Source organism: Ixodes scapularis, unplaced genomic scaffold, assembly GCF_016920785.2.
Source record: "Ixodes scapularis isolate PalLabHiFi unplaced genomic scaffold, ASM1692078v2 PGA_scaffold1__304_contigs__length_218370807, whole genome shotgun sequence".
NCBI lineage: Eukaryota > Metazoa > Arthropoda > Arachnida > Ixodida > Ixodidae > Ixodes > Ixodes scapularis.
Window position 1 is genome coordinate 71,798,601 of NW_024609846.1, and position 27,217 is coordinate 71,825,817.

At 42.6% G+C, this 27,217-nt stretch overlaps 2 protein-coding genes and 1 long non-coding RNA gene across 3 annotated transcripts; 1 reads left to right on the forward strand and 2 right to left on the reverse strand.

The window, feature by feature from the left end:
* Positions 1–974: 974 nt before the first annotated feature.
* On the reverse strand, positions 975–1,932 carry LOC121835946. Its single transcript, XR_006077724.1, has 3 exons — positions 1,884–1,932; positions 1,397–1,494; positions 975–1,011 (listed from the first exon to the last, which is right to left on the reverse strand). It is a non-coding gene; the product is annotated as an uncharacterized LOC121835946 (long non-coding RNA).
* Positions 1,933–23,756: 21,824 nt separating this feature from the next.
* LOC115330973 lies at positions 23,757–24,636 on the reverse strand (the record flags this gene model as incomplete). The annotated part of the gene is made up of 1 exon (XM_029993001.4): positions 23,757–24,636. A coding segment is annotated over exon 1 (801 nt), but the record flags the coding sequence as incomplete, so codon positions are not given.
* A 1,475-nt stretch (positions 24,637–26,111) lies between these two features.
* Positions 26,112–26,795, forward strand: LOC120850493 (the record flags this gene model as incomplete). The annotated part of the gene is made up of 1 exon (XM_040222991.3): positions 26,112–26,795. A coding segment is annotated over exon 1 (684 nt), but the record flags the coding sequence as incomplete, so codon positions are not given.
* Positions 26,796–27,217: the final 422 nt, after the last annotated feature.

The following is a 27,217-nucleotide window of genomic DNA, read 5'->3' on the forward strand; positions in this document are numbered from 1 at the left end:
AAGGAAAAGTAGGAACCGTCTATGCTCAGGTTTATCGCACAAAGTGCCTGTATCCGTGTTATTACATCTTATGTTAAAGCAGCGGTTGCTTTTGTAAATTTTCATCCAAAATCTTTACTTTACTGAAGGCAAGCGCATCTATTTCCATCGCTGAACAAGCTTTCAACTGGCACACTCGGTGGAATAGCTTGCACACACAAGGATTTGTTCCTGGTTAAGACCTTAACGATACACAAAGCCATTGCCGCTGAGGTTATCTTTCTCCACCACTGCGCCTCACAGTACGCACAACTTTTGGAGGGAGTTGAAAAAAAACATTCTCCTCGTTTATCTGTTGTCAGTGTTTTCTCTGTATTCATAATCCAAAATGCGTAATCTTTTTGGTCGTTGTCTATTCATGACAATCTAGATATAAGGTATGCATCAGATTATGCTCCTCAATGTAACTGTAATTAGAAAGATTAGGAAATTAACTACAAAAGAACATTGCTACTTTTTTTTATCCAGAAAAGAATAATGTGATACAGAAGTTACTTCCAACAAACTTAGCGAGAAGTTACAGAAGTTACTTCCCACAAACAAGAAAACAATTGTTACATTAATATGTTACTTGCAACGTGTCACTACTTAATACTACCTGCGAATAAAACGTGGCAAATCATTGGCTACAAAAAGCCAGCAGCAGGTGACCTAGTAGGCTTGAATTTAGCTATAGTAACTAGATTCAAATGAATTTAGCATATTAGGTTTGAATCTAGCTATAGTGCATAGTAACACCAGTTGGGGCCAAAACAATGTTACATGTGATGGACACTACTACACAACTTGTCGGAAAAGTGACACGAGCTAGATCAGCGTTGTCTCCCTCTCAGAGTCCTGTTCGATCTGTAATAACTCAGACCTTTTACTTACCATGAAAATACACCAGCGAAGTTGACTCCGTAACTAGAGTTGTTCAAATGGTTAAATCATCAAACGTTGCTCGACATTTCGAAATGCTAACCGTATCTTCTGAAAAACAAGACATACACAAGACTGTCAGAATACCAGTTTAAGCACGCGAGAGTAGCTTAAATCGCAGTTGGTACTGGACATGCAAAGTAACCCTGCAGTGCAAGTATGGGGAGGCTGCCAGAGATCAGCCAACTTGTGCCCTGAAAAACCTCTACAAAACAAGAATGAACCATGCTTTTCCATTGCAAAGTTAACTCATAACCTGCTAAAATATGCATTAGAAAAAGGCTTGATACATGCTCCAACTGGGGCTTTAGTGGCACCATGTTAGATGTGGCTCATATTGCTACAACAGTTGTTGAAAAAGTGACATCAGCTACATCAGCGTTGCCTCCCTCTCAGGGACATGCTCAATATGTAAGAAATCAGACTAGTGACTTACCATAAAAAACACAAGCGAGGTTGACTCTGTAACTCGACTTGTAGAAATGGTTAAATCATCAAACATTTATCGACGTTTCGAGCTGCTACCTATTTTTTCTGAAAAACAAGACATACAAGACTGTCAGAATGCTAGTTTAGGCAAGTAAGAGTAGCTTAAATCACAGCTGGCACTAGACATGCAAAGTAACACTGCAGTGCAAGCATGGCTGCAGGAGGCTGCCAGAGATCAGCCAACTTGTGAACAGAAATACCCTCTACAAAGCAAAAATGAACCATGTAGTTCCATTTTGAAGTTAACTCATAACCTGCTAAAATATGAAAGAGAAAAAAGCTTGATACATACTCCAACTGGGGTTTTATTGGCACCATGTTAGAAGCGGCTGATATTGCTACAACAGTTGTCGAAAAAGTGACATCAGCTACATCAGCGTTGCCTCCCTCCCAGGGACATGCTCAATCTGTAAAAGCTCAGACTTGTGACTTACTATAGAAAAACAAAAGCGAAGTTGACTCCGTAATTCAACTTGTTCAAATGGTTAAATCATCAAACATTGCTCGATGTCTTGAGGTGCAAACTGCATTTTCTGAAAAACAAGACACAAGATTGTTCGACTATCAATTCAATCAAGTTAGAGCAGCTTAAATAGCGGTTGGCACTGGACATGATAAGTAGTCAAGCAGTACAAGCATAGCTGCAGGTGGCTGCCAAACCGGCCGACTTGTGCTTTGAAAAACCTGTATAAAACAAAAAGGAAAAACCACGTAGCTTCACTTACTTCGAAGCTTAAAAGTTACTATTTAATAATAATACATTTAAATATTGAACGAATAATTATTTTGTGCGAGAGCAAGGGGCAAAAAAGTTGCAAGGAGATAAGCTGCAAAATGGCAGGAAGCTGGTTGCTGTAATTAAACAGATGCAGACTCCTGATAACACAGGATATGAATACCATATCATGTCAGCCACATCTGCCTTGACATTGTAGCACTCGCACTGCATGCATGCATCACCGGTTCACAGCAGCGTATCGCAGCAAATCATGCATTTGCTCTGGGGGCTCAAAAATTTTATAAATCAAACATCTTTGTTTACAATTATAGGATGACTTCCAGTTTTAAATGAACGAGTGGAAATAAGTTTTATTTGCATACAGTTTCCAGACTTCTGTGTGGGCTTTTGCGAGTCGTTTCAGTTGCTTGTTTAAGATGGTGTGTCCTGGAGCATTCTCAGATTGAAAATTGGTACAACTGCAGAACCGTCATATTCAATGAAAGTATAAACAAAATATGACATCATTCGCTTCGATATTTGGAAGTTTTGAATATTCCCAAAGCCCTTCCTTACACTTTTTAAAAGGTTGGCGTCAGCCACATTAGAGTTATCTCCCTCTTAGAGACATGCTAGACGTGCAGGAATTTAAATTTGCACTTACCATAAAAACATACAGATTCAAGAGATTTCTGTGGAGACTCATTTGAAGCCCTTCAGCAGCGCTAAAATCTTGCGATGGGCCGTCGTTCGCTTCACTGCTCCCATTTTCTTCAACCCCTTCTCCTGGTTGATTTGGAAGATTAGTCTAAGAGGATATATTGCATCATCTAACATTAATGCCATGCTTGCTACATGAATACTCAGCCTGGTGAAGGTAAAGCCATTTTTTTTTTTCTATTATCAGGTCAGACTATGGTAGTGTTGGATCATGTTAAACATGAAAGACTGCTGAATAAATACACATTCTATACACCGACACGCTGTTTATACACAAGCCCGCGTTTGCCCACACCAGGTGTGGGCACTGCGCATGCGCAGAAACCAAATTAGCGTGAAATGAAGTGTGCGCGCATGCGCAGTGCCATCGACAGCGCCGCCGCAGCTGCAAGACGTCAGTGCTGCGTGCTGGTCTATACAAGATAACCATGTTTCCCAGCCTTGAAAGTTACAGCCTAATGACAACCAGTGTTCACATGTTATCAATTCATTATAAAAATGCATCAGCGTAATTCTTTGTAAAATTAATACAGCTCAAATGTTTGTGCGAGTTGTGAAAAAGGGCATTACGGCACGATAAATGAAAGGGTGATATAGATTATGTCATTCTATGACATATCCTGTGGACTTGACACATTTTAAGATTCTCTCCCCGTTGAATAAACTCGAGACTGGCCGAAGCTTCCTTTAGATAGGTAAATTCAACACGCAAAAAGCTCCAAACAAGACGCATACCACCTTCAAGAATGGCATAGGCTCTTTAAACATTGGCTGACGCTCAGTGACAAGGAGGCGTGCAATTGTTGCTGATGACGCCTCCTGAAAAAAATATGAGCTTGCATCTCAGACGATTTGAATCTGCAGGAACGGTGGTTAAGCTCTTTACAAACAGTCTGACTGCAGAGCCAAGATTAATGCATACAATTTTACAGTCCATGGAACAGTGGTATCACGTGCCCTCCTGAGTGGCGCCATGTAAGTAATGAGTGGACGTATATTGCTTTAATATACACATAGAATATTATGAGCATAAAAATTAATATCAATACGATGGTCTTAGACCATGTGGTTGGGGGGAATCAGCGTACGGTGACACAGGTGCATTCTGTGAAATGAGAAATTCATCAGCTGCATTGTGACTGCTAAACTAGTGAACGCGCATCACGCAGTGGTGATACACCGGTAGGAATCAGTTCATCGAACGACGTTTCCTCGACAGATCGTTTCATCAACAGCTCAAATTAGTTTTTTTTTCTTTTTTTTTTTTTTTTTTTTTTTAGGGGGGGGGGGGGGGGGGTTAATAACCTGCACGAGACTGTCGCCGCGAAGCGACCTGTACGGGTCGGTTAGGTGGGTTAACATTTTTGTAATGTGCAGCCTCAGGCTGTCACCACGAAGTGGTGTGAACGCAGGCGGGAGTGTGGGTTAACGCGCACTTCACTGATACACGCGTGGCGAAACGACCCTGCAGCGTGAAATTCGCGTAACGAGTGCCGATGAAACGTTCGTATCGACGAAACGTGTCCATGAAAAGTTGTCCACAAAACGTACTTCCGCGAAACGAATTTCGACGAAACAATAGGGACCCCCCGGCGAAAAGAGCAGGCTACAGGCCGCGCGAACAACGTTGCGATACTCGTAAAGCACACTCACGCACTCAGACAAAGCGTTGTCATGTGCTTTACTGCAACACTCATGCCAGCCAGCACGCGCGAACAGCCTCCCAATCGCTACGAACGACGAACCACGCGTACCAGCGAGCTCACGATATGACACAAGGTTCAAACGAGTACCGGACATGAGCTTTCAATTCTGAGAAGAACGTCAAACACGAACTGAGATAGCGGCGACCGTCATTGAACCCGAAAGTTTAAAGCGACGCAAGTCCGTGATTTCGTTCCTTTCGAGGAAATAAGTGTCAAAAATACGAACGCATATATGAAAGTCCCCAATCAATGTTAATAAAAAGAGCAGAACAAACTCACCGTTTTGATAACAACAAGGTAGTTTAACGTAGAACAGTCGCAACCGCAAAATTCACCAAGCGCCTTTACCCCTCGACAAAACAAGCGCGGTAGCAAAACAAGGAGAACAAGCGAGCGGGGATGGGTAGATGAAGAGATAGCGGTAGTGTGATTGTACTAGACAAAAATCTCACCTCGAGCCTTTTCGACTAAGCGGTAACTAGCGCCACCTCGTTTCGGAACCTTTATTATAAGTTGTTTAACAGTGCAATAAATGATATTTTAAAGAGTGAGAACCGTTGTCTATTAGTCTAAACCAAATCAGACAATTTTCAGCTTGTTGCAAACAACTATTGTTGTTGTTTACAGAATCGAAACTTTAGATTTACGGACAAGTCAACCGTATTTCAGATTACGGATGCTTCTCCGTAGCTTTTAATGAGAAGTTCTACGTTTTTTTACGGAACGTTTTTACCGTGTGTAGTCGTGGTCGTTCGCAGTGTCAACAGACTCGTTTTTTTTTTAAAACAGGCTGCTAGAAATCTTGATAGGTGGCGCAAGTTACCGCCCGATTCTAAATAGTTTGCTCAAGTTATTTATCCATGTGAGCTCGGAATTCGTTATTTTTTTTTTGTCTAGCGGTTCGTTGAAGCTACCGACGCCGCCGACCGCCGACAACGCACGTACGTACCTTTGCAAGTAGCTACGTCCGCCGCTTGGAGGCTTTACTGTGTATAAAAGATATCGAACGAGAACTAACGCGCCCTGTGTGCTTTCGATTCGGCTGAAAGGCGCGCGGCTCGCTGGGCTCGTCTCTCGCCTGTTCTCGGCCGCTGGCCGCCATGTTTCATAAGGAACACGCTCGAAACGGTTTTGCGGAAGGCAGACACGGTGTAGCGTGTTAAGTTTACACAGCACCTCATGTGCAGACGAAAAACACAGATGGCCTCGTGTAAAACGAACACGTTTCGACGTGTCCGCTATGGGACAACGGTTTACACGTCTGGGCGTGTTATTTTTGCTAACAGTGTAGCTGCAGCCCCAGGCGCAACTCGCACCGTCGCCACCTCCTACGAAGCCGCTGCAGCTGTAGCTATAGTACTTGCGCAGGTATACAGTGTATCGCTTCATATCACGGTGCTTCAACTCTGACGACCCTTTCCCAAGCTCCAGCCGTTGCCACCGTGGCTCAAACTCCAGCTTTAGGGTACGGCTAAGGGGTTGAACACCTTGGATACGGTCTTGGTCACTACGGCTATGGTCATCCTCTTGACAGCTACGGCCTCAAGTACAGTTTCGGCGCCTTGACACTTACGCCGACTACACCACCCTCCAGCGCAAAAAGTTGCGCAGGTTTTGTTTTTGTATACGCATGATATCTCAAAAGCGTGGGCTTTAAAACTCTAAAGGGTACCGTTCGGTGTTTCGCATGTTTTCAACGGCTGACTTTCTAGACCTCACTATTCAATCATCACTGATTTTTTTTATCGATATCAGAAACAATACCCACCTGCACTAAAGCCATCGTGACTTTTGCTTAAGGATATGCGTATGAATAAATAAATTCTAAATATAAATTAAAATCGGCTGAAATGCCACTGACCTACCTTCTTCACATTGCCCTCCGCATTTTTAACGTTATCTTAAAATATGGACAAGCAAATGTTTATGTAGAATTACTTCTACTCATCTTGCTCTATTGAACAATTTTGCAGTGGATGTTAATAGACTTAACCAAGTAAATTTAAAGTGCCTGAAGTTCCAAAATGTATTCAAGAACGTTTTATTGGTAGTTCATATTTCTATTAATGCCGCAGTGCGGTGCGCGTTAAAGACCTTAAGCTAACAGTCGTCCAGCACGGGCTAAAGTTATCGCCCACAATGAAGAATTCAGCGCCGGTCTGCTAGAATCAGTGACTTAGCTGAGGCCGTGTGAAAATGCAGCCTGCAAAGCCATGGGTGCGCAAGCGCTTGATACGCGGGCTCATGTTCGACTCCGGTCGTGCGATAGCTTCGGCAGTGATTTCTTTCAGACACTCTTAGCTGAGACACTGATTCTAGAAATCCGGCCCAGACTCCCACTGAGGCTTACTAACTTCCCATTTGCTAAACAAACATATGACACAAATATATTATTAAATCAAAGTCAATTTGGGGGTTTTACGTGCCAAGCCTACGACGGGCATATGGCACGCCCCAGCGGAGGACTGAGGATTAATTTCGACCACCTGGGGATCTTTTGACGTGCAACCGAAAGCTCGGTTACCATGGCGCCTTCTCCGCAATAAGCCTCCGTCATATTGCAGACACTTCGGTCGGTATTCGAACCCGCCACCTGGGGATCCGTAGGCCGGCGCTCTCGCGTCGGAGCCACTGAGGCGGCTAAATATATTATCAAAAATAAATTAATTAGGTAACAGTAAAAATAAGATTTTGAAGTTCTTAACGTACTCAAGACGTCGTATTTCGAAGGCTTTTGCTTTAATGATAATGATAGAAATATTTTTTTCTGGCCCAAACTTTTGTTTCAATATACATCTCCTTACGTTTATAAAAAAACTGGCGTACCGATTAGCGCGCCAGCGGCACCGCGCCTGTGCAATAGGGTGTGGGAAAACCGAGTTTCCGACATCACCATACAATTGGGACTTGGTGTTATCGACGTCAAATTGATTACATGACCACTTTTTAGCGCTACAAGTGTTCTTTCTACGACTTCCTAGTAGTGTCTCACTATTATAATGTCATTAGCAAAATGAACAAGGCTCGTCACATCACTTGAATGCTGAGAGACATGGCGATCTCTTCCGGGTGTATGCCGAAAAAACGGACACTAGACCCTGACTGATTCTTGCGCGTTCGATGGTGCAAAGAATATAACGGACGGGACGACATTCGTTTAAGAATCTGATAACAAAAATTTCTTTGTGAAGTATTCCCCGTTTCTAGCTCTCACGAGATCGTTCATTTAACCCGAAAAAAGAAAGACATAAAAGTTGATCAATTTAGCATCCGATCATTCAAACACTGAAATTCATTTTCATAAAGCACAATAGAAGTGTCCCTGACACTGCGCGTCCCACTTTTTCTTTTTATAACGTATGATTCCAATAGCTCACGAGCGACCGTCTCACGGCTTCTTACCAGAATCCTTATCTGCTAAAGTCGCGGAAAAGTGCCACACGTGTTGCAATCTATAGGCAAAAGAAGTGGGACGGCATATGTTAGCGACACTCCTATTGTGCTTCATGAAATTAATTTCAGTTTTTGAATGATTGGGTAGTAAATCAATAAACTTTTAAGTGTTTCTGCCTCGCTTGTGTGTGTATATATGCGTTGCTTTTCCGTCGTAAAACTAGTTGAAAGTTAGCGCTTATTCTGTATACTTTTTGTCCTTGCCTTTTTTGCGCTATTTTATATGTTTAACTAAGATAAACCAGCTAGCCCAACAACGTACCCTACCAACTTTGTCTCCAAGGCAGTTAGACACTTCGCGTTTGTCTGTCGTATTTTCAAATCTCACAGAAAAGATTGGACTGATAAAAAAACAAAAAAAAAACAAAAAAAACATTATGTTATTTTAGTTTAAAAGAATTGTCATTCTAGCCCAAAAATATTAAAATTATAATTACCGGCTCTTTATTGCAAAAAAACCTAAATGGATTTTATTGCTGGACTTCAGAGCAGTATATACGAAACGTCCTCTTCGCACAAGCGCTAACTTCCTCGTCCACGTAACGGAGATAACGGTTAGATTGGTTACAGCAATGCACATGTAGAAAGTTCCGTTCTACTCCTCCCATTTTGGACAGTTTCAGGTAATAGAACAAAATAAAAATATCTATTTCTGTGTTTGAACAAATATTAATTGGCCCTAACACTGGTACAGTCACTTTATATATGAAGCAGGATTTGATTAAAAATTAGTCAGCAGTGAATTCCCAAAACCAAGGAGTTTGTTCAAATAATTTATTTCCTCAATTGCATTCAATAGGGGAGACCCGGCAGGCTTGCTAAATAACTTGACGGTGTCACGTGGCTTCTTCTTTCTGAAACGTAAAGAAAAACAACACATCAGTTAATACACTGGTTCTAAGATATTTTTGGCAAAAAACGAATGAGCAAGGATAACAGATATCTCCAGGATTTGGAAATACTTACACTTCTTCTTGCGGAGAAGGGTGGTGTAGTCGCCGAAGGTGCCCAGCCCATAACCATAGTTCAAGCCGTAGCTGGCAAGACCATGTCCGTATCCCAAGTGGCCAAGACCGTAGCCGAGGTGTCCAACTCCGTAGCCGTAACCGAAAGCTGGGGCGTGAGCAACAGTGGCCACAGCTGGAGCGTGAGCAACGGTCGTCACAGCTGGAGCTGCGTGGTAAGAAGTGGCGACGGTGCGGGTGACGGCTGGGACAGCAGCCACGGTTGCGACTGGAGCGGCGGCGTAGGTAGCAACCTTGGTCACAGCTGGAGCGGCGTAAGTGGTGAAAGCTGGAGCAGCGGCGTAGGCGGCGACTGGAGCGGCTGCGTAAGTGGCAAGAGCTGGGGCAGCGACGGTGGCAACCTTGGTCACAGCTGGAGCGGCGTAGGTGGCTACCCTGGTCACAGCTGGGGCAGCAACGTAGGGAGCGACGGCTGGAGCGGCGTAGGTGGTGACAGCTGGAGCAGCGTGGTAGGAGGTGGCAACGGTACGGGTGACGGCTGGAACGGCAGCCACTGTGGCCACCGGGGCAGCAGCGTAAGTAGCAACCCGGGTGACGGCTGGGGCAGCAGCGTAGGTGGCGACGGCTGGAGCGGCGTGGTAAGACGCAACCCTGGTCACAGCTGGGGCGGCGACGGCGTAGCTGGCAGGAGCGTAGCCGTAGCCCGCAAGACCGGCGTAGCCGAGTCCGTGACCAAAGCCAGCGTAACCGAGGGCGTGGCCGTAGCCTAAACCATAGCCGTAGCCAAGTCCGCCGTTAACAAAGCCGGCGAAGGCACTGGTGGCCAAAGCCAGGACAAGACAAGCACGGAACTGCATAAGAAAGGACAAAGAAGAAAGATGCATAGTAACTTGATTACATAAATGTCAACAGTGTAAATACATCTTACTCTTACGGATAAGCCCCTTAGACATATTTTGTTTTATATTAAACGCTCAGTTTTCTGTAGCTTTGTAGGTGTAGGCGAAATTGATTACGTTTGCAAATTTACTACTTGTTTTTTTAGGCATATCTCGATGTAAAGTCAAAAAAAGGCAAAGTTTTCTCTCTAGCTTTTTTTTTTTTTGGGGGGGGGGGGGGGCAGTATTCGTTCATAAAATTGTAGTAAGAAAATACCATGATTGGGCAAGCGTTGGTTGTGGCGTTAAAACTTCAACTGCTGTATGGAACGTTCGTGGAGTTCTATTTATACGGAGCAAAATGAGAGAGGGAGAGAGAGAGAGAGTGGGCACTTCTGTCGAAGAAAGTATTGATGCCAACCTCTAAGGGGAAAGTAGAATGACACCGGGCGACCTTCGGTGCTACAAGCCGTTTGATTTTTTCTTCAAAAATATTCTCCGATTTTTTCTCTGGCGGTGTTGGGGAGCCCGAGATATCGGACTCAAGGTCAGAACGCGTGTTCCCGTACAGCGCACTTTTACTTAAAAATGTTATATTTTTTTTTCGAATGTTGGAATATATTGCAATAACGTTTAAACAACTGTTAAATCATATACAATTTCTAATATTGAAGCGAAGTGGCATTTTCTTCAGCATTCATTTCCTGTCTATTATGTGTAATGTATGCCACATGTTTTTTTAAAGACTGGTTATTGACAAATATTTGTAGCAGCAACAGGCTTCTTTTGTTTTATTAATATACATATATCAAAATTTCGCAAAACAACCCGTTATATCAAAATTTCTCCGTGTTACTTTATAATAAAATTAAATTCTAAGGTTTCTTTATTATGAATGCGTCATAGAGTAAGTAAGTAATAAAGCCCCATTGAGAAAGGCTTTATTACTTACTTACTTACTTATTTACTAATAAAATGACATTCTAAGGCTTTTCCATCATGAAAGCGTCATAGAGTACGTTAGTAATAAAGCCCCATTAAGATAACACCGATTTCTAATAAATATTGCCCGGAACAAAAAAGCCGGTCAACAAATGCGTCGCGTTGTGATGTTACCAAAACGAAAAGGGGCATTTAAAAAGAGGAAAAAAAAACTGTATTAAATTCTGAATTCAACTAAAAGGTTAAAAATGCAAAAAAAGAAAAACGACGGATAGGGTAAAGGCGGCCACAGACAGAGCTTTGCGCTGTCTGTGTCCACCTTTACCCTGTCCGTCGTTTTTTGTGCTGTTTTAATCTTTTAAGTATGTCATACCAACTCGGCCAGGCTTCAACTTTAGCAACCTGAATTCCCTTACGCCCGGGCTTTCGTTTGAATTTTTTTTTGTAAAATAACCTATATATTATTGTATTGTTTTTTTTTTTCTTGAAATACTTTCTGTTCCAAACTAATTTTTCGATAAATCAATTCGATAAACGTTACATTCAAGCTGACTAAACTGTCGTATTTAATATTGCCGTTTGCGAATCCCTGAGTCAGGAGCGTGCTCGACTCCTACGGCGCTGGCTGGGGTTTGATACCCGTCAGCGCTTGCGGTGTTTATGTTTGATTTGTTTGCATAACTGTAATGTTCTAGATGACTCGAGTATCTTGTAGTTAGTTCAAGCTCGGAAACCTCTAGATACCGAGGCGCATACAAAAGGACTTCGCCTTTTTTGCTTGTGACAGTCGTCCTCCCGTCGCCGTCAAGGTATGGTTTTGTTAGTTTATGTTCCTCGGCACAAGTTTGCCACACTAATTTTAATTTCATTTTAAGTTTTATGAATTATGTTTATATTTTGTTTTATTCTTGAGAAGCTATGCTCATTTATGCAATTTATAGTACGTTTGCATTTAGAAACACGGATGCTTTTTTACAGGCTGACTACGATTTTATTACTCGAAAATTCCCAACGCCATATATTACACAAAGAGGGATTTTGCTTCTTTTATGCGTTAAAAAAAAAAAAAAATCAATTACCAATACCTCTCACAGATTTTATGTTTTTCATCTTCATATTCGAAACATGCCCTTCAACTGATTTATTTTTGCTCTTGCTATAATCGATTCATTATAGATTATACCTCTCTATGACTTTTTTTTTTCTTCATGCATTGCAATTTATTGTTTTCTTTGTTCGCCATTACAGCATGTGTAGACCAAATTTAATCCAACCTGCCTCCCAAAATATTCGCTTTTATAAAACAAATTTAGAGAAGCTGCCAGATCACCACTATTGCACTGACTAAATATATTATTTCTCTACCTAAAACGGATAATATAATGTTGAATTTTACACATCACCTCCGATTATATAAATAAGCATTTGGAGTCATTCATATCATGGATCGTCTGGAGCGTTAACAAGATATTAAAAAGGTAAACACGTTTCTTTTCTTTTTTTTTGCGGATTTTAAATTTAATATTGTTTTACCTTCAAGCTCAACCAACTCTACCAGCCAGTGATACTGGAAAGAAAAGAGCAATTAAAAAAAAACAATAAGACACATCAGATTTATTTTATTTAAATCACTTTAGCCATGAAAAAAAAGTCCTTTTTTACCTGTATTTTTCAAAATGACAGATTGATTTATCAATTCGTCCGATCGCTGATAACAATGCGTAGAAAGAATTTGTTTAAATGTAGAGCACGGTTTAATAAAAACAAAAAACAATGAGACGGCGTTGTGTACTTCCGTAGTTTCTGTGCCACCAGTTTTATTATGTTGGCTAGTATAGTTTAATTAAAAAAAAAACACACACAGCAAGACTGTTATGCGCTGAGATCTGAAAGAGAAAGAAGAAAAAAGCCGTTCATGAATGTTAACAAAAAAAAAAAAAATCAAATTTAAACAGCTCTCCTTCGTTTCGATTGGTCGTGGCGAGTATAAATAAAAAGAGGGGGCAACCCTCGTAATTCTGCCTTCCGTAATATTATTAAAATAGCGAGGTCCTTATCCTTCATTAGCATCGACGGTCACCGATTTATCTCAGCCAAAAGTGCGCTGTGACGAGGCTGAGGGCATAACACGTAGATCGAACCTTCATTTCTTTCGCTTCCTGGATGCTGATAAAGAGACTTGAGATCAATCGAGAAAAAAAACTGACCTCGAGTTGTAACTCGAAAAATTGGGTTTAGTACTTACAACGTCCTGTATTGAAAGAGTTCATGGCCTTTATGTATACAAAATACAATACAATACAATACAAAGCAATTTTAGTTTTCAAATTAATTTCGCTTAACATCCTCATAAGCTGATGAGGCGTGTGAATGCGACGCGACAGGTCAAAACAAATTACTTCAATTGCGTAACACATTCTGTTTGAATATATTGCGCCCTAGACATTGTAACGCAAGCTATGAGTTAAAACCAATATACATAGAAAGGTTTGATTAGGCACATTTCGTAAATATATAAAAATAACACAATGACAAGATGGAACTAACCCAATTTAGTAGTACAATTCTACAGCTTTCCCTCGGTCCATATCTACAAAAATACAAACTCAGGTTGCAATATATGCGTTGTCTGGCTCAAAGGAGTGGTCATTTTAATCTATCTCATATGAATCATTAATAATTTTTTCTACTACCCAATCATCCATTGTCGTGTTAGTTTTTTAATGGCACATATATGTACATGTCTTTATTCAATCAATAAAGCAATCAGCTCTAGCGTCACTGTACAGCCTAAAAAAGCTACCCACACATAGCTGTGTTCCTTTGCCTCTTAACGTGGCCATTTCCTAGTTACGCTATCAGTTGTCCTTTGGGCTCGCCATTAGTGGGCTGCATGTTGTTCGCTCTGAAGAGGAAGAGCGCGTCTACAAGGATCGTCGGCGCGCTCAACAGCGCGATTGTGTGGGAAAGCGTCGAGACGTCTAATGCGCAGCCGCCCAACGTGGTGTGGCCGATGTTGTGGGTCCATCGGCTTCGATTGATCCTGTACTCACCAACGAAGATCGTCCCGTCTAAAACGTAAGCGGCAAAAGAGGCGGAAATGTGAACGTCGTCGCCGGGCGAAAATGACCGACAAAGATCGTGCCGCCGATGCCAAGCGGAAACTAGTAGCTTTTGTCGTACAGATAACAGTTTCGCTCAGTTCGCTGGTCCTCCATCATCACGATGAGTAGACGGCCTCTACATTTTCTTTTCTTGTTGTTCACTTCGCACGTGATGGCTTTTTTTAAACTTGGACGGCATCCATAACCGTTTAAACTGCCCACGAACGTGAATTCCTATATTCGCATACGAAATCCAGAAGAACTGTTAATGAACTCAAGCCGGCCAGCGATGCGTGCCCGCATTAAATCCGTGATCCGCATTTGTTCGTGACGAGCCCGCGGCATCGCTTGAATGCCGATCACGTTATGATGAAGTGAGTCACCCGTACGCCCCATTAGGAGAAAAGAAGAAATAGATTGACATGAATTTCTATTACTGTGCAAAAATGTAGAGACGCAGCTTTCATGTACTGTAGACACTAACAAGTTGAGAAGGGCAAGGGTGTCTTTCAAACGCCCAATCATCCTGGACGTGCGATCGTTGCCTTCCGCCGTGGTTTACCTGCTCGCGCACGTGCTCTAGGCTCACGAGACGACGAAGCATTATCTAAGGTACAAAGCGCGAACTGGAAGCGAGTCAACTGTCGTTCGCATTCCGTCAGTGACTTTTTTCTTTCCCACCCCGCGATATGCAGTTATCCACAATACCCTTAGCGAAAAGTCGTTCAAAATCAGTATTCTAATAGTGAACTTGGGGTATGTACTGAAATCGTACTAGTTTAACACTTTTATGAAACAAAATAGTATGCCTTTAGTGCACCCCAAGTACATATGTAGTAAACCATAAGTGGACCTCGAGTGTACTTTGAGCATACTATAAGTGCACGTTTGGAACACTACATGCATGCTTTTAGTGTACTAAAGGTCCACTACCAGTACATATATGCGGAGTGTCCCAGATAACCTGCACCAAACATAAAAAAAAAACGGGGCGTTTTGCGGGAGTGACACCAACTTTCCGCTGTTAGAAAGTCTTTTGCGAAAGTGCACGAAATTGTTTTAGTGCGCCTATTTATTTAATTAAGAGTAACAAGCTAACTTTTGAAATCTTTGTTTAAAAGCGGAGGTGTGAAATGGAAAGTTGTAGAGCGCATTAAGAAACACCGAATTAAACCATTTTCAACAAGGTGCATGCACTTTGCATGCTCCTTTTTGCTAGACTTCAAAAAAACGCCCGCGAAATACAAAAAAAAACACCGCGTGAAAACTCGCTTCCCCAATCACGGCGTGCGAGCGCGCCGCGAATGTGCATTCTTTGAACGCCGGAAAAAAACACGAAAACGTATTATGTTTCAAACACTTTAATTGGGTGTTTCTCAATGCGCCCTGCAACTTTACAATTGACATCTTGGCCCTTAAAAGAATATTTGAAAGGTTAGTTCATTAATCTTAGTTATTTACATTACCAGGCGCATTAAAAAAATCTGTGCACTTTCTGAAGACGCTTGCTAACGACAGCTGATTTCACTCCTGCAGAGCCCTCCGGTGTTTTTTTTAAGTATGGTGCAAGTTAATCAGGGACGCCGCGTATGTCGGGCGTTCTGAATGGAAAGAATGGTCTCAAATTGGCCAGAAAAATCAGCACCTGCATTTAAAAAGCTGACTTTTCAAAGGTGTTTCTTTGAACGGCTGTATTTCAACCTGTGAAACTTCATGTCATATAGCTCCATCCTCGTGAAATGTTAAGAAACGCCGTTGACAACTCAATTGATGATGATAATGCAGAGGCGCCACCATCGGGAGATGCAGTCTTAAAAATGAGTCAGGAAATCAACGAGGAAATCTTTGGCAGCTCTATTCCTCGTGAGAATGACGTACCGGCGTCTTCTGAAACTGTGTGAGAAAAGCCATAAAGAAGAGGTGCCTTGCATTTTTCAACTGAAAGTATGTATGTGTAGCGTACAAACATTACGATCAGTGTTCTTCGCGTAATTGATAAAACAGAAATTGAAATCCTACATTTATCACTTTATTCAAGTTTCCGAGCCTGCCTCACTGTACACTCTCCTTTGTGATGATGGTATGCCATTACATCCTGCGTAAAAAGAGAAGAGAAAATTACCCTATGCCATTCTATGATATAACATCACATAATTCGCTCAAAGAACCACTATGTGAGGAAGGTAAGATAGTAACAACTTCATCCTGACAAAAGGGTGAGGAAAATCGAACAATATCGTTTCTGAAAGCCTGATATGTCAGACATTGGTGGTGTGCCTTCTTTGCATGCCAACGGCTATGCTACACGTAATAGTGTTCATTGCAGGGCACAACATTTATTACCTCAAATCTTAGACACCATAAAGAAAAAAAAAGAAACAAGATTCAAGGTTGCAGCTTCTACATTTTAAGCACATGGATTGATGAAGGCCACAACGAAAACATCTGAGAATGGCCAATTTCAGGGCTGTGTGTGCTAATAATGAAATTGTATTTTAGAAGTTTAGTATAATACGGTATTCGATATTGGTTTCAAGATTAATTGTACTACTGTGAAGTACCTAATTTTCGCGAAGGCTTAGTTTTTGCGAGTTTATCAAAATTGCTCAAAATTGGTCATGCAAAAAAGTAACCCCATGGAGACGAATGCATTGAACATTACTCCTGATTGCAAAATTTTGTACCTGGAAAGTATTCTCAACATTAACACATCATAAAATGAATGAAATATTGAGCTCGCGCAAACAAAGTCGTTTATGCCATTCAAACCTTTCAAAGCGCTCGCAGAGTCACCACTGCGATACATTTGCTTTGTTCAGTGCGCTTCTCCGCATGTGCCAGTGCGCTGAGGAAATTAGTTCTGGATGAAATCCCAAGATTAGGGGCACTCTGTGATAAAATATAATCTATAAATGTTCACGTCGAATGGCTTCCCAGGAGACTTCTCGGGTCCGGATGCACTGTTACTCCGCAAGAAGCCGGCTCTCTTGGTATGACAAGAAAAAACCCAGCGCCCTGAACGCTTTTCGAACCAGAACTCGGGAGAGTTGAAAAGCCTGTCAAGCGCTCGCTATCGGGACAGGCCGCTTACTTACGGTGGCTTCATACATGTCTGCTTGATGCATCATCCAGCCACTCAAAATAGAGATCAGTGGGCGGACGTCACTTTTACTCGTGTGATGCAGGTCCCTGCAGGTTCCCATAGGTTGCAACTTGCTAGCCCAACTGAGTCAGGCCTGCGGCCCTGTGGGGAATATCAATTACACTTTTTTTGGATGTAGACACCCATATTTTGCGTGTATACCTGAAAGAAGCTCGAACACAGAGCAAACAAAAGTATTGGCCTATTTTTAATGCCTCCTTTTCGTTTTGCTGAGAACACACATACAAGTCATACGCTATTACACATTCAGTGGTGCGGCTTAATTTATAATAAGCACTTTTCTTATATACAAATTCGAGCTTTTAGAGAAGAGATTCAATATAATGGGTCGGACATAAGTGGTTGCTATGATCTATCCTGTATATTTACTAGGGCTGGGCGTCGATTAAAATTTTTAACCCGATTAATCGCCACCCTTTAATCGATTAATTAATCGATTAATCGGTTGCGTTAATTTTTATAAATACTATATTAAAAAGATTGCAACAACTCGTGTTGCCTTTGAAGACTTATATTACTTTCTGTTACACGGCGCAAAGGACATTTATATTGTAGGATACATATATAGCTCAACGATTCAAAGACTCACATATTTTTGCTCCAGCTCCGAAGACAAAGAAGTTTGTCCACATTCTCCGACAGGAAGTCTAGAAGTCAGGGCGTGGGCGATACTTTCTCCTTTTTTCAGAGAAAGGAACCTCGATGGGGAGAAGGCGTTGATTGCTGTCTGCGTTTTGTCGGATGGTCCTTGCTGCAGCTACATGGGTGCTTCGCTCGTAGGCGATACTGAAGCGAAGTTACGCTTCCACTGTACCAAAACGGCTTTTTGGAGATGATGCAGTGGACTTCCTTCGAGTAAAAAACTTTACCGCTGGAGTTTACCAAACTCATACTTTTTAGTGAGATTGCCTTTCATACTCGTGAACTCGTCCATTTTTACGTGCCGAATACTGGAACAAGTAACCATGGCGTTGTTGGCTTTCCATGGAGCTTGTTTTTCTGCTTGTTTGTCTTGCCTGGGCAGGATGTGTAACGTGAAACTTCACGTCCTCAACACGCGAAGTTTCGCGGTCGCGCGGGGATCAATTGCGGGCTCGGCTTGTTCGTCTCGCCTCGGCAGAACTGTAATGTATATCCTCGAACACGTGACGCTTCGCGAGCGCGAGAATTGAACGTTCCTCATAGCACCTGGCTGAAAACGGACTTCTTTTTGAGTACCGATTAAAAAACCGATTAACCGGTAAAAATATTTGATCGCGATTAAAGCCTTAATCGATTAATCGGAAGGTTAATCGATCAATTGCCCAGCCCTAATATTTACACATTATCTGATATCATAGCAGTAGAGCAGGGTAGGGGTGTACTGCATCAATTATAAAATTCTTACCAATTAAAAGTTGGCATTTATTTAATTCATTAGTATTGGCTATCATTCTTTGACAAAGAATAACTAGGCGAGTTGGTACGTTGGTAGTCTTTCAACTCCATCGAATATTCAGGTCTTTTTAACATTTTTTCATGCTTTTGCTTTTTCTAACTGCTCTGCCTCTTGTAGCGGCTTTCGCCGCCACTAAAAAACGTGACACAGAAACTCACTTTATTCACAACACACAATCGCAAACTTGGAAAGCGTGCCGCTTCGGCATACGCAAAGAGATCGTCCGTCTCTACGGCACAGGCATCATCAGCACGGGCAAGAAATCATGCTGCTCGCTCTGGTAATGTTTTTCTCGCTCCCGCTTTATGAAACAAATCGTTGGCGAGAGACTGTTGGGACCACACGTCAAAACTAGCATGATCTGTGATTGCTTGAACTGCCATTAGACTGTACTTGAAAGCTCCGCAAAAGCGTCGTCGGGCGACCGTCGTAGGGACGGCGCCCAGGACAGGCCCTCGGCTGGCCCTCGGTTCCGCCGCACGCGAATCTTTCTCACTCTGCGGAGAGAGCCATACATTTTGAAAATACACTCTTCTCAAATAACGAAATAAAGCCGGGTGGAGCATAGTGAGAGTCAAGCATAGCTTTGCAAGCACACGGTACAAGACAAAGTTTGAAACAGCGGCGCACTTCACAGAAACAAAAGAAACTTCCTCACCTTCGCTTGCACCAGTCCTCCATGACTGTCCGCCACTTGCGACGCTACGTCTCACAGCTCTCAATAACCGACAGCTATTATTGAACACGGTATTCGTAAGTAAGCTATCTAAAATGTCCGCTAAAACTGCTAAAAGGTAAAAAGGAAGCGATGCTCGAACCCTCTGGAACTCCAACGGCGGCCGAACGGAAGCTGATTGCAATAGCGATGGTCTTGCGCAGTTCTCAAAAGTCTCTTCTTTTTGTTCTTTGTGTTTTTAAAGACAAAACTAAGCAAATCAATATAATAATAATAACAATGTCACTTTGTTATATTCGTAAAAATTTAACAAAACGTTTAGTCTATCTTAGGTTTTATCTAAACTCTCGGTTTTCTTTTTCAGTGTAAAACCGAAACCATCTCAAGCAATTTCTCCCTTGTCGCTAAGGCTATTTCGATTCATCAGCGCATGCTTGCACCGCTGGGATTTAGGCTTTTCTGGAAGGATCGGCTCTCGCGCCACATAAATAATGAGGGCAACCTCGTGTTTTGAAACAATGAGCGTGCACGTTTTTTTGTTTTTTTTTTGACGAGAGAAAGACACGTTAAATTCACGTCGATTTTTTGTAGTGTGGAACTCTCGATCGACGGTGTTGTTCGTTGTTACAATTGTCAATCTCTTTTCACGTGAATTGAGATGTCTTAGAGCTTTGCAAGATAGATCTACACCATCAAACACTTTCGGTGAAAGCTTGAGGTTGTTACATGAAGGCGCCGATTTCTCCAGCCAATTACAGAGCGAGCTTCCATTCATAACACCACTTCGCTTACGCGGCTCAGAAGTTGATTGGCGCTGCATGCGACTATGCAAGGTGGAGCATCCCATGTCCCCATTATTAGCCGTGGTTTCTTTTGCCTCCCGTCCTTTTGATTGCTGTGGATGCAGATAGATATCTAAAACAGCGTATAGTGCGCTGAGACCTGCATTACCAAAACACCGGATTATCCTGCAAACGTAATTTGTCTACTAGCCTATGAGGCAGCACGCAAGTGGCGGTGCACTTTGAAAGCAAAGTCATGTGCATGCTTTTTCATCAGCAGCATTAAACACTTGGTGCGATTGCCCTCGATCGCCTAGCTTCCGAATAGTGCAAACAGTTTTTAGAGTAAACTTTTATTCTTCAATAAAGGTAAGAAATACAGCTCAGGGAAAATAAAAGCTATCTTTGCAATAAAAGTAGACTTGTCAATTGCTAAATTTATAGAAATGACTAGCTAAAATAATTATTGACAAGTTAGATAATGCTATTTTCCGTGGCGTACAATATTGCTAATTTTTCTATTTGCGCTTTTTTTAGGCGTAAGTCCATGTTGCATTTGCGACGTAAGTATGCTATGACAGTGCCGGTCGTTTCCCCGGGGAACTTTTGGACCACGTGGTATGCAGTGAAATGAGAAATGAAGCATCCCTTTGGTCACATTATGTCAGCTATACCCAGTGATATTTTTTAATCAACTGGTTTCAGGAAAATCGGGGGCTCACTGTCACGTTGATGCACTCTTCATGTGTGTCGTGCGACTCGGCGGATATTACATGGGTGAATAACCATGGCAACATTTTTTTAAGCAATTAAAATCCGTAAATTTACGTTTCTTTATTATTGCTGTTTTAGAGGCAGTCGTTATTAGAGCCTAACACAATCAAAACTATTCACGAAACAGCAAGGGGCTTTAAGATATTTATTTATCAATTTTCGCACTTTTTTCCCTCGATTCAAGAACCACGCACGGCAGGGGTGGGCAAAGTGGAGAGTGATTTAGCGATTTTGACATGGCATATCGGTGATGGCATGTTTGTTTGTGTTAGCGAGAACTTCTCATACTGAAGTTTTATGCATTATTTATTTTCTAGTGAAGTTACAGCCCGCATAAAGTGCTGTCGCATTCAGCATGGCATGAACGAAGTTGCACACTTTTGACAGCATGCCTTTGGAGGATGCTCCAGCATCATACTTCCAACGGTTCGACTGAAGGTAATACGTAAGAATAGCTTCCTGCGCTCTGTCCAGCGCGCTGTTTTTAATCAGGCGACGAAAGTTAGAGTTTTAGCTATGAATAACCCAAAACTCGTCACCTTTTCGCAAATTGTTTCAGTTGGGCTAAAGTTTATTCATAGCCCCTTTAAAATTGAAGATTCAACATGGTCAATTACACTGTCAATTAAGAAAGCTAATTAGACAACGTACTGTGACGTTTATTTATTCATCTAATGTCCGCCGAGCCCCACAAATATCCTGTGAAAACGGCATCGGCATCTTTCCCGTTTTTAGTGTGTTGATGTTAAAAATCGCAATATATATATATATATATATATATATATATATATATATATATATATATATAGATGGTAAGAAGGTTCAACGGGCCGGTTGGACGTAAAACGAAAGTGGAGGAGATCCAGGAAAGGCCTTTCTTTACTGCACCGACGTTTCAAGCGGGGACCGCTTTTCTTCAGGGTGAATGGTTGTGAAATGTCCTCTTCTTCTTGTTGATGTTCGTGTGGAAGAGGAAGAGTTACTATGAAGGGTATTAAAAATATTCAGAACAGGAGCAAAAAAAATTATCGTAAATCTTTGAAATTAGTAATTATAAACAATGTTAATCCAATTCAATAAAACGAAATAAATTGATTTGTAGTATTTGGCACAGTCTTTGTTACAGCTCCTGAGCACAATCACCCCCGAGCAACCGGAGCGCACACAAAAGTAGCAATGAGGATGTGTTCGGGATTAGCACCGCTTCGGGAGCGGAGATCTAGACCACGCAAGGGTGCCGTGGCGGTTTTTTATGAAGTATTTATGTCATATTTGAATGATGCTTACGCGCCCAAGAATTTAACGCAGCGGAAGGATTACCACGGAACGCACGCTCACGAGGATGTTCACGAGAGGCGTGGAACGAGCTCACGATGGCAGGCGCCTTTGGTGCAACAATGTCATCGACACGCTCGGCTAGTACAGTCCGTGCAAAACCAAAATAATTGTGTGGCCTCGGCCCTACACACAGCGTGGCAGCCAAGTGAGCACGCCTGGACTTGCATTAATACCACAAGCAACCGAATTGAATTTGTGAATGAAAAAAGCCTCCTTCAACTCTCTGTCGTGATCAGAGCTAAATCCAGATTCCAGAAGGATGACACGTATTTTTTCAATGCTATGCTCTTTAAGATGCCTGTGTTTTGAGAAGGGGAGCGTGGGTAAGGACTTGATATGAGACTTGTGATTGTTGAAGCGCAACCGAAATGAAGTACTGGTTTGTCCTATATAATCCATATTACATAGTTTACAGCGTAAAAGATAAATAACGTTACGCGTACCGCAGTTGAGGTTACCAGTGATTTTGAAAGAAAAGCCAGAGTTCGCGCTAGTGACAAGATTGGTGGTTTCGACATATTCACAAATTTCACACCTGGGCGTCTGGCAAGGTCTACAACCAGAAACGTCAGAAGTTCTATTTTTCGAGTACACCAATATGTCCTTAAGGTTTCTACCTCGTCGATATACCACGCGTGGTGATACCGGAAAAAGGGTGCGTAATTTATCGCTTTGCTGCAAAATACTGTGATGTTTCCTGAGAATATTGTTTAAATTTGGAAGGCGGGCTGAATATGTAACCACCAGGTTGGCGTGCTCGTTTTGTGACATTTTGGGTTGGGGTTGATTGATAACTTGCTCTCGGTCGAGAGCACGTGCTTTTTCAATGGCTTTATCGACAATGGCTGGTGGATAATTCTGCTTGGATAGCACGAGTTTCAGATTGCTGGCGTTGCGTTCGAATTCATCTAAACTGGAGCATATTCTCCGGAATCTGTGAGCTTGAGAATAGGGAATACTTGTTTTGCAATGTTTAGGGTGGGAGCTCTTGAAGTGCAGGTACTGTTGACGGTCCGTCGACTTCCTGAAGAGTTTTGTTGTAAGAGCATTCCCGCTGATCTCGACTGTTACGTCAAGAAAATCAATGCTCGTTTTAGAATAACTGTGCGAAAACGTAATACTGGGGTGGAGACCGTTGAAATCCTGAATGAAGTCTGTGAGTGCTGACTCCCCGTGTGCCCATACCATAAATATATCATCGATGTATCGCTTATAAACCAGAGGTTGCAGAGAGCGACTAGACAAGAAGCGTGACTCTAAATCGGCCATAAAAAGATTTGCATAGTTAGGGGCCATCTTTGTGCCCATTGCAGTTCCCCGAGTCTGTAGAAAGTGTCGTCCTTCGAATTCAAAGTTGTTGTGTTCTAAAACTAACCTGAGAAGTGTTGCGAGGACGTCGTTGTTGACACGAATTGTTGGAGGGTCATTGTTATACGCCTTGATTACTGCTTCGATGCCATCCTGGTGAGGGATGTTTGTATATAAGGACGCAACATCCATGGTGACCAGGATTGCGTCAGTAGGAATTACAAGTTCTGTTATTTCTCGAAGAAAGTGATTTGTGTCCTTTATGTATGATGGCATCGTAGGGGGAAGGTTCATAATAAGGAAATTGACAAAGCTAGAAATTTTCTCTGTCACCGTGTCTATTCCGGATACAATTGGTCGTCCTGGATTTCCTTGTTTGTGAATTTTAGGTAATGTGTAAAAGCGGCCAGCCTTTGGATAGGCCGGCTTCATTGCTTTATGCATCTCCTCCGAAATGTCTCCATTATCCAGCATTAAGTCCAAAGTGTCCGTTATTAGTTTAGTGAATTTTTTGGTCGGATCTGCTTGAAGTTCTTTGTAAAATTGTTGGTTCATTAGCTGGCGAAATCCTTCATCTAGATAGTCTTGCTTATTCATAAAAACTATGGCTCCTCCTTTGTCAGCAGGTTTAATAATAATATCATCTCTTGAGCTGAGTTCACGCATAGCGATGCGTTCAGCAGGAGTGAGATTGTGACGTAGACATTTTCGTTGTTGATAGTTTCTGATCACATCACGCTGTACCGATTCAATGTACAAATCAAGGTACTTGTCGCGTTGCTCTTTTGGAGTCCATGACTTATTCGAAGTATTAGGAATGCGCTCTCTGGTGTCTTGCGGATGATCGTGGAAATACTCTCTGAGTCTCAGGTTTCTTGCGAAGTTATCGAGGTCCTTATATATTTGGAATTCATTGTATTCTCCTGACGTGGGGCAGAAGCTGAGGCCTCTGGAACACAATGAGAGTTCTGTGGCGGATAGAATAACACTGGACAAGTTTATAATATTCAGCGATTGGATGATCATTCCTCCGGTAGATGAGCACTCATTAGGTGCAACTTGTGTGCATCGTTGTGGTTGGTTCGAGGTAGTGAGTTGTGAACGGGGTTGAATGTTAGTATGGTCATCTGAGATATGGATCATGTCCGTACGGCGAGTGACAGTGTTAGAAGGAGCAGCCGATAATCCTACCACATTGTCGCGTGCCAACTTTTTATTTTTTGTTACGTTAATTTCATTTAGTCTTTTTCGCTCGTATTCTTGAAGCGCGTTTTTCTCGGTGTGAGATAATAATTTGCTGGACTTGTAACTATACTCTGTGACGGCAAGGTCACCGGCGCGTCGTTCACTATGTTTGAGAATAACATTAACTAAATCCAGAGATGCTCTTTTTAAGACGTTATTCCACTCATTCATTTCTCCTTCGTTAAGGGTATTCATGGAAGGAGTCAAATGTAAGCTTAGTCCCCTAGGCGCGGTGCCACAATTAAGATACCTACGGAGTGTTTGAGCATGAAGGTGAAATCGTATTCTCTTATCTATAATTTTGCGTGCCTCCATAAAACATCTTGAATGATGTTGCTCGGGGGTGATAGTACCTGTTGTCCCAGCGAGTCAGAACGAACTCCGCAGATTGTAGGGGTGACGGGGCGTCGGGTCAGTTGTCGGAGCAGAAGGGATTCCCGACTTAGGCTGGGATGAAGATGGAGGCAGGCTGGGAAATTCTTCCGAAGATAGGGCAACGCATGGACCCGAAGGAGCCCGCGAAGTGGAAGGAAGAGGGCTCTGCGCTGGAGCACTCATGGGCTCAGACTCGATTACCCTGGCCGGTGTCCGGGGACCAGGCTCCGGGATACTTGGAGCCAGATCGTCGGGGTTCCTTCGCGCGGCCGAGGCACTGGTAGATGAAGATTCGGGTAATATGCATTGTGCCCGCAGAGCGTCAGGGCATCTTCGAAGAGTTGTAGCCCTCACGGCCGCAGACACAAGACCAGCGGGCTGTGCCTGAAGAGCGCCAGGGCTTGTTTGCGTTGCTGGGGGAGAACCAGATGGATTGAAGTGACTTCTCGAGCTAGGCGAAGCAGCAGTTGAAAACCTGTCAAGCCAGTGAGAGGTCCGGTTGGTTCTGCCATATCCAAGCACAGCCTTGAAGTGGTCCGACAGCAGTGCGACGCCTTCAAAACTAGTGTGAACCCCATCGGCCGCAAGAAAGCGCCATGGCGGAAGTTGGTGAAAACCGTGGTCTATGAAGTACACTCTCGCGAGATCTTCATAGCATAGTCTCTTCATCTCCTGGTTGAAGTTACGAGCTTCGTAGTTAAAGCGGCGAACGAAGCTTCTATTCATGTTGCCCCTGCGGCGATTGGTGTGGCGAGGAAGCACGAGGCTCACGTGAATGCTTCGTAGTTCAGGGCGACTTCGTCCAGCAAATTATTATCTCACACCGAGAAAAACGCGCTTGAAGAATACGAGCGAAAAAGACTAAATGAAATTAACGTAACAAAAAATAAAAAGTTGGCACGCGACAATGTGGTAGGATTATCGGCTGCTCCTTCTAACACTGTCACTCGCCGTACGGACATGATCCATATCTCAGATGACCATACTAACATTCAACCCCGTTCACAACTCACTACCTCGAACCAACCACAACAATGCACACAAGTTGCACCTAATGAGTGCTCATCTACCGGAGGAATGATCATCCAATCGCTGAATATTATAAACTTGTCCAGTGTTATTCTATCCGCCACAGAACTCTCATTGTGTTCCAGAGGCCTCAGCTTCTGCCCCACGTCAGGAGAATACAATGAATTCCAAATATATAAGGACCTCGATAACTTCGCAAGAAACCTGAGACTCAGAGAGTATTTCCACGATCATCCGCAAGACACCAGAGAGCGCATTCCTAATACTTCGGATAAGTCATGGACTCCAAAAGAGCAACGCGACAAGTACCTTGATTTGTACATTGAATCGGTACAGCGTGATGTGATCAGAAACTATCAACAACGAAAATGTCTACGTCACAATCTCACTCCTGCTGAACGCATCGCTATGCGTGAACTCAGCTCAAGAGATGATATTATTATTAAACCTGCTGACAAAGGAGGAGCCATAGTTTTTATGAATAAGCAAGACTATCTAGATGAAGGATTTCGCCAGCTAATGAACCAACAATTTTACAAAGAACTTCAAGCAGATCCGACCAAAAAATTCACTAAACTAATAACGGACACTTTGGACTTAATGCTGGATAATGGAGACATTTCGGAGGAGATGCATAAAGCAATGAAGCCGGCCTATCCAAAGGCTGGCCGCTTTTACACATTACCTAAAATTCACAAACAAGGAAATCCAGGACGACCAATTGTATCCGGAATAGACACGGTGACAGAGAAAATTTCTAGCTTTGTCAATTTCCTTATTATGAACCTTCCCCCTACGATGCCATCATACATAAAGGACACAAATCACTTTCTTCGAGAAATAACAGAACTTGTAATTCCTACTGACGCAATCCTGGTCACCATGGATGTTGCGTCCTTATATACAAACATCCCTCACCAGGATGGCATCGAAGCAGTAATCAAGGCGTATAACAATGACCCTCCAACAATTCGTGTCAACAACGACGTCCTCGCAACACTTCTCAGGTTAGTTTTAGAACACAACAACTTTGAATTCGAAGGACGACACTTTCTACAGACTCGGGGAACTGCAATGGGCACAAAGATGGCCCCTAACTATGCAAATCTTTTTATGGCCGATTTAGAGTCACGCTTCTTGTCTAGTCGCTCTCT